General features: G+C 45.8%; 1 protein-coding gene across 2 annotated transcripts in view; it reads left to right on the top strand.

The window, feature by feature from the left end:
- Positions 1–7,424, top strand: part of gucy1a2 (guanylate cyclase 1, soluble, alpha 2) — a 36,821-nt gene extending 29,397 nt beyond the window's left edge. For both annotated transcript variants that reach the window (XM_060942201.1, XM_060942200.1), the window contains exons 7-9: positions 1,860–2,003; positions 6,532–6,686; positions 6,958–7,424. In XM_060942201.1, the coding sequence (XP_060798184.1) occupies positions 1,860–2,003; positions 6,532–6,686; positions 6,958–7,174 (516 nt within the window). In that variant the 3' untranslated portion in view covers positions 7,175–7,424. The remainder of the gene's footprint in view (positions 1–1,859; positions 2,004–6,531; positions 6,687–6,957) is intronic.
- Positions 7,425–8,499: the final 1,075 nt, after the last annotated feature.

Here is an 8,499-nt window from a genome sequence, read left to right as displayed (position 1 = left end):
TTGCAAAGCCGAAAGCTTCTCCAAGATATTATCCACGTTGCGGTTCAAGTTCTGAATAGCCACAGTCTGAGTGCCGACAGCTCTGCCCACCGCTTCAATCATGTCGGGCATCTTTATGGGGCTTTGAACAGCTGTCACCGCTTTCTGATTTCCTCGATAAACCAGGGCAATGCCTAATCCAATCAGCAAAAGTCCTGTAATCATGGTTCCGAATAGGTAGATGTCTTCAATGTCCTCCACAGAAAGAACCGCCAGGCACACGACCCGCCACTTCTCCCATGTGTCCATCGTGTAGCCGGCTGCGAACGTTCCGGCAGGACAGGCTGGTTCCCCCGAACCCAGGCTTCTCGTCGAGAAGATTGTGTCAATTGCGTGAAGAGACCAGTTTATCAATTCCATGGTTTTTAGTTCGGAGAGCAATGCGGAGAGAGTCTCTCAGAAATATAGACACTAGACAGACGAGACAGCAGAAGCAGAAGCAGGAAAGATAAGGGAAGGGAGAGGGAGAGAGTGCGACCGCCTTCCGCAAGAGCACAGAGAGAAAAATGTCAAACATCTTAATTTGAAACAATTTTGACAGGAAGGAGCTGCAGCCAGTCAGGACAGAGACATAATCAGTTAATGGGATTTTAGATTTGTTTTGCAAATAGGATATTTATTTGTCCTCTAATTTGGCCACAAGTTTATTTATCCTTGGTGTAGAATTTCTGTTGTTACCCAGTTGTAAAGTTGTTTGAGCTAAACTGTGTTTTGGTTATCAGGCTAGGTGAATTCTAGCCTTGGGAAAAGCCACTTTATCCACCCTGCGGTATGGTGCAGGAACAAACATTTTACCTTCAGCTAGAACTTACACTTTAGCTAGCTAGATATCATTAGGTTTAACACCACAGTAGTTAAATATTCAGTCACAGAGAGATGCCAACTGGCTCTTGGGGAAAGAAAAGGGTGTTGCTCTTTTATGTATGAAGAGCAGTCGAGTTCTAGTCAAATGTGCTACAATCAGTCCAAATGATGGTGGCAGACAGTGAGTAAGTGCAGTAAATATTATAACCGTGTTTCACACACACAAAAAAATCAATACCTTGTTTCATATAATAACATCGCAGTACTGAAATCAAAGGAAAAAGCTCACTCTTGAAGCTCGTCATGAATCGCTGTAACTGTTTTATCAGGAATTCATTATCAGTCAGAAACTGACACTTTGAGGCCAGTCACTGGGTGAGACAGAGAGAATATAAAAAGTAAAAGAACAAATTCACATGAAAATCCAATGAAAATAAAAGGAAATTAAAATGAAAATAAATAAAACATGGCTCACTGGGTTTAACAGAACCATGTTAATACTAAAACTAATCTGAATGTACAAAACTATACTAAATATAACCTATGATGAGTTTAATTGCGTCACACTAAAACGTAAGGGTAAACTGATGGGAATGAAAATTAGAAATATTAAAAAAATTAAAACAATACTTTACAAAATGCAACTCTTTCTCACACACATACACTATATACATCCAGAAATTATCGGTGGAAAGTTCAAAGGCATGTGGTTAGGTTAACGTGGGGCGGCCTTGGGCTGAAGTGCCCTTGAGCGAGGCACCGAACCCCCAACTGCTCCCCGGGTGCTGTAGCATAGCTGCCCACTGCTCTGGGTACGTGTGTGTGCTCATTGCTCACTTGTGTGTGTGCATGCATGTGTTCACTGCTTCAGATGGGTTAAATGCAGAGGACGAATTTCACTGTGCTTGAGTATGCATGTGACAAATAAAGGCTTCTTCTTCTTCTTCTGGAAGTAGGGTTTAACTGGCATTTAAGAATGCTATAATTAGTGTGTGTGTGTGTGTATGTGTTTGCAGATCGAAACGATCGGTGATGCGTACTGCGTGGCTGCAGGGCTCCACAGGAAATGTGTGTGTCACGCCAGGCCGATCGCATTAATGGCTCTGAAGATGATTGAGCTCTCAGAGGAGGTGCTCACGCCCGATGGCAAGCCCATCAAGGTGAGCTGGAACATGGCATTCTGGGAAATCAAACCAATAATGGGTGGAGCAAATATGCCCAATGGTGCAAAACCTTGCAGTTACACTTTTATGTTCATGCAGTTGTGTGGATAGTGGTGCTCTCTCTGTGTGTGTGTGTGTGTGTGTGTGTGTGTGTGTGTGTGTGTGTGTGTGTGTGTGTGTGTGTGTGTGTGTGTGTGTTGATTGCTGATGCAGCAGGAAATGCGGTTGCTATGGAGCAGACAGATTTTGCTGCAAGCCACGACATTAACTGAAAAACCAGAACTGCGTTATACTGCTGCTCGAATCTCAGCAAGAGAGAGGGATAGAAAAACACACACACACACACACACACACAAAGAGACAGGGAGAGAGACAGATACAAGAAAAGGATGTGTGTGTGTGTGTGTGTGTGTGTGTGTGTGTCGTACTTACATGTACTTGTTTATAGCATATTGAGGAAAAAACAAATGAGATGTCTTTATTATTCATGAGCTGTCATGAGGAGGTGGAGTCACTGGATGATTGACAGGTCTAGCAGTGGCATTGAATTAATGGGGGGCATAAAATACCTGTGACTGGCACACATAGTGTAATTCATCATTATTACACATAGAGGAGTGTGTGTGTGTGCACTGAGACTCCAGAAATAGAGCTCAGAGAGAAAAAAAGGGAGGGGGGAATGTCGAAAGAGATATAAAAAAAGAACAAGAGATAGAAAGATGGAAATGAGAATAGGGACAGAAAAAAGTGACAATTCCGAAAGAGAGAGAAAGGGAGATGGAGAAGGAGTGGAGGAAAGAAGGAATAAAGATTATGTGTAAAAGTATTAGAGTAGAGAAAGAGAGAGAGAACGAGAGCACAGGAGAAGCAGCAGATAATAGTAATATTATACTTATAATCTACACTGCAGATTATTGTAATGGAACACCACATCCTATTTGAAGAGAACACTCCAGATTATTTTAATAGAACACTACAGATTATTCTAAAACAACACCACAGATTATTTGAAGAGAACACTCCAGATTATTGTAATAGAAAACCGAGGATTATTTGAAGAGAAAACTGTGGATTATTATAAGAGAACACTGCAGATTATTGTAATAGAACACTCCAGATTATTTTAATAGTGTCAGGGGGCTGAAGTATTCTGTCAGGGAAGGGTAGTGGAAATGGATGTATGTGCATTAGATATATATTAAAAGGATAGCAATCAAGCAAACAGTCCAAATCGGCAGGCATAAATCAGAAACAATAAACAATCAGAAGGTCAAGCGAGGCACAAACAGAATATCATAGGCACAGGCTAAGGCACAATCAAAGGACTAGGAACAGAAATTCAGAAACCAGGAAATCAAAACAACACATGGCTCAGTAATGTGTCTAAACAACTCAATACTTCGCAACGTAAGTGTGCATTCAAAGTCCTTATGTAGGCATGCTGATTGTGCCTTAATCCAGTGCTGGTGTGAGTCAAGAGCGATGCATGAATGAACTAGTTCGCAGCACGCACCGTCCAGAGCGTGCATGAGAATCAGCCAACACATGCGGGTGTGGCAGAACCCCCCCAAAGAGCTCCCTCTGGGAGCTTAAATCCATCTTTAATGGCCCCGGGGATGAGGGCCTGACACTGGACGCTGTGTCATCGGCGCTCTGCTCTGGGCCGACATGGCACCAGATTCTTGGCTCAGGTGTAGGCTTGGGCTCGGGCTCAGGCTCTGGACAGGACCTGGACTCTGGACTGAACATGGGCTTGAGCCTAAGCTTGGGCTCTGGACAGGCCAAGACTTGGGCTCTGGATGGGACATGGACTCTGGGAAGGACTTGGGCTCCGGACTGGACATGGGTTTGAGCCAAAGCTCAGGCTCTGGACAGGAGCCTTGGGCTCTGGACTGGACATGGACTCTGGGCATGACTTGGGCTCTGTACTGGACATGGGCTCGAGCCTAAGCTCGGGCCCTGGACAGGACCAAGACTTAGGCTCCAGACAGAACATGGACCCTGGGCAGGACTTGGGATCCAGACTGGACATGGGGTTGAGCTCTGGACAGGACTTGGACTCTGGAGTGGACATGAGCTTGAGCATGGGCTCGTGCTCTGGATAGGACTTGGGCTCTGGACTGGACATGGGCTTGAGCTCTGGATAGGACATGGTCTCGAACTCTGGACAGGGCTGGTTCTGGACTGGACATGGGCTCCGTCTGAGCACCATTCTTGTCCTTGTTGGAGCCTGGCAGTGTGGTGGTGACATCCTCACAACTCAGTGGTAGAATGATGATGTCTTCAAAACCAGACGGCGGTGGGATGATGATGTCTTCAAAGCCAGGCGGTGGCGGGATGACGACATCTTCAAAACCAGGCAGTGGGACGATGGTGTCTTCAAAGAAGCCTGGGACAGAGGCCACCCCATCAGCCACTGGCTCTAGCACTGGGTCTGCCTCTGGTTCAGGCACTGGCTCTGGCTATGGTGCTGGCACTGGCTCTGATGCTGGTTCTAGCACTGGCTCTAGCGCTTGCTCTGGCTCTTGCTCTGGTGCTGGCACTGGCTCTGTCATTGGCTCTGACTCTGGTGCTGGTTCTGGCACTGGCTCTGGTGCTTGCACTGGCTCTGACTCTGGTGCTGGTTCTGGCACTGGCTCTGGTGCTTGCACTGGCACTGGCTCTGACTCTGGTACTGGCGCCGGTGCTGGCTCTGGTGTGGGCGCTGGCTCTTGCGCTGGCTCTTGCTCTGGCACTTGCTCTGACACTGGTTCTAGTTTTGGTTCTGGCTCTGACGCAGGCTCCAGCTCTGGTTCTGGCTTGGGTGCTGGCTCTGGGACTGGCTATGGGACTGGTTCTGGAGTGACGGCCTCCTCTGCTGCTAGTGTGTCAGCCTTAGGAAGGAGCTCTGGATCAACAACCTCCTCTGCTGTTGCTGCCTCCCCCACCAATGTAGTAGCACCCCCCAAAAAAAATTTAATGGGGGTCCTCCCTCTCCAAAGCCTCATACATTACCACAACATTACATGAAAAGACTGTGAGCTACAGAGACATGGATGTTCCACTCTTACCAGGTAATTGGCCCATTGGTGTGCTTGTCCCATGAGCCAGTTAATCATGTAAGCTTCTGGAGGCTTGGGCTCCTCCAGGTTAGCATAAAAGAAGGCACATTTTAATGTGTTTCCTTTGGGGTGATATTCCACTCCGTCGTAGGGTGCTGGGGTGTCTATACCAAGTCACTGCCGGAAAAACACGGCTAGGGGCTGAGGCATGGAAACCTGGGCATGGTGTTGAGGGTTGTGCTGGTTGACTTCTTCTACATCCATGCTTGGCGAAGTATTCTGTCAGGGGGGCGAAGTATTCTGTCAGGGAAGGGTAGTGGAAACGGATGTATGTGCAGAAGATATTTATTAAAGGGATAACAATCAGGCAAACAGTCTAAACAGGTATAAACTGGAAACAATAAACAAGCAGTAGGTCGGGCAAGGCACAAACAGAATATTGTAGGCACAGGCTAAGGCAGAATCAAAGGACTAAGAACAGGAATTCAGAAAGCAGGAAATCAAAACAACACACAACTCGTTAATGTGTCTAAACAACGCAATACTTCGCAACTTGAGTGTGCATTCAGAGTTCTCATGTACGCGTGCTGATTGCACTTTAATCCAGTGCCAGTGTGAGTCATTAGCGGCGTGCGCATGAATAAGTCTCGCAGCACATGCATGTGCGAGAATCAGTCAATACGCGCAGGTGTGACAAATAGAACAGTGCAGATTATTGGAATACAACAATGCAGGTTATTTGAAGAAAATGCTGCAGATTATTGTAATAGAACACTGCAGATTATTCTAATAGAAAACCACAGATTATTTGAAGAGAACACTACGGATTATTGTAATAAAACACGCCAAATTATTTTAATAGAACACTGCAGATTATTGTAATAAAAAATCGTGGATTATTTGAAGAGAACACTGCAGATTATTTTCAGAGAACACTGCAATTTATTCTAATGTACTTATTGTAATTGAACACCACAGATTATTTTATGTAATAAAACACCGAAGATTATTCTAATAGAACGCTGCATATTTTTATATATCCTATGAAAATAATCTGCAGTATTCTGTTCGAATGGTCCACAGTGTTCTGTTGGAATATTTTGCAGTGTTCTAGATTTATGGATCACACTGCCATGTTGCCATGGTCATTGTGCGACTCATAAAGAGTGGCAGCTGTCAATCATTAAAATTTTGTCCTCATGTCCCAGACCTTCCTCTCCCTGTGTGTGTGTGTGTGTTGCTCTGACGACAGTACCGACCCTCGCTCTCCCCTGCCCGTGTTGCTATGGTGATGGCAGTGCATGTGGTGTGCTGGCATTCTGTGGTTGGTTAAATTCGCTGAAGTAGAGCATGAGGAGAAACACACACACACACAAACAAACTCCACTCTTGTTATATTCTCACACATACTATGATGCAACTGTGTGTGTGTGTGTGTGTGTGTGTGTGTGTGTGTGTGTGTGTGTGTGTGCGTGCGTACACAGCTGCGTATAGGGATCCACTCGGGTTCCGTGTTAGCTGGTGTGGTTGGAGTGAAGATGCCACGGTACTGTTTGTTCGGGAACAACGTCACACTCGCGAGCAAGTTTGAGTCCGGGAGCCAGCCACGGCGCATTAACGTTTCCCCAACAACATACCAGTGAGTGACACACACACACATTCTCTCTCTCTCTCTTTAATGTCATCCTGAGAAAATGACCCTTTTGGAGACCAAGATCCTGCTTCTAATTGATTTTCCATGGAGACAAGCAAAAATTATCGTGACTATCAGACAGTAGCCAATCAGATAGCTGAATGTAGCATGGGTCATGTCATCAGCCATGCCCAGAGTCATAATTACACCACAATAATTCTGCTTTCACTCATTTCTTTTTTTCTTTTTGCTTCTCTTTTTCTGCCTTCCTCTCCAGACTCCTCCATGACGATCGCTCCTTCTCTTTCATCCCTCGCTCCCGTCAGGAGCTTCCTGAAAACTTTCCTAAAGAGATTCCAGGAATCTGCTACTTCCTGGAGGCAGGGAAACCCGGTCAAGGAAGCCACATGTCCTTGACCAACACTCGCTCTGCTCCCATCCGAAAAGCATCCTATAACATCGGGACCATGTTTCTACGTGAGACCAGCCTTTGAGGAAAGCCCTGCCGACCTACTATGCCACTACTAAAACCATGCCTACAAGGACAGAGGTCGCCTGTGGCAACCAGTGGCTCAGCGTGTCGGAACACATCACTCCGAATCCCACCCCCTCACCTCCCGCACTGAGCTGATGAGGAGAATTGCAGGAAAGAGAAATGAATATTCATGAATATTCAAATTTGACTATAAAAGAAATATGACATTTGAATATATATATATTTGGAGAAATATACATATATATTTGCATTAAGCCTTCTGCTCCACACACAGATAAACACAAGCACAACCATAACATGCGCGCACACACACAAGCATATAAACATATAAAATATATACACACGGCTCTCAGCAACCTATGAACCTGGTGCCTTCTGATAAATAAACACGTGTGTGTGTGTGTGTGTGTGTGCATACGTGCGTGCGTGTGTGCGTTCCAGCTTGTGAGGCTCCATGCTTTAATTTCCTTCAGATTGACCTGTCAGTCATTCTTCATCCAATCACCACAGCAACACCTGTCAATCATACCTACTGTTTCAATCACAACACACCAAGAGTTGTCACTCAAACTCAACCCCCCAATTCACACTACCAAGGCCTGTCAATCAAAACCAAGCCTTGAATCACACTTCAATAAAAGCTGTCAATCAAACGTAGCCCTCTAATCGCAACACACGAAAACGTGTTTGTCAAACCCAGCCCTCTAACCACACCATACCAACACCTGTCAGTCAAACCCAGCCCTCAAACCACACCACACCAACACCTGTCAATCAAACCCAGCCCTCTAATCACACCACACCAATATGTGTCAATCAAACCCAGCCCTCTAATCACACCACACCAACACGTGTCAATCAAACCCAGCTCTCTAACCACATCACACCAACACGTGTCAATCAAACCCAGCTCTCTAACCACATCACACCAACACGTGTCAATCAAACCCAGCCCTCTAATCACACCACACCAACATGTCAATCAAACCCAGCCCCCTAATCACACCACACCAAGACCTGTCCATAAAACCCAGTCCTCCAATCACAGCACACCAACACCTGTCAATCAAACCCAGCCCTCTAATCACACCACACCAACACGTGTCAATCAAACCCAGCTCTCTAACCACATCACACCAACAAGTGTCAATCAAACCCAGCTCTCTAACCACATCACACCAACACGTGTCAATCAAACCCAGCCCTCTAATCACACCACACCAACATGTGTCAATCAAACCCAGCCCCCTAATCACACCACACCAAGACCTGTCCATAAAACCCAGCCCTCCAATCACAGCACACCAACACCTGTCAATCAAA

The sequence above is a fragment of the Neoarius graeffei genome, chromosome 16 (genome assembly GCF_027579695.1).
Source record: "Neoarius graeffei isolate fNeoGra1 chromosome 16, fNeoGra1.pri, whole genome shotgun sequence".
NCBI lineage: Eukaryota > Metazoa > Chordata > Actinopteri > Siluriformes > Ariidae > Neoarius > Neoarius graeffei.
The sequence above is the reverse complement of the archived record's forward strand: the minus strand, read 5'-3'. Positions and strand labels throughout refer to the sequence as shown.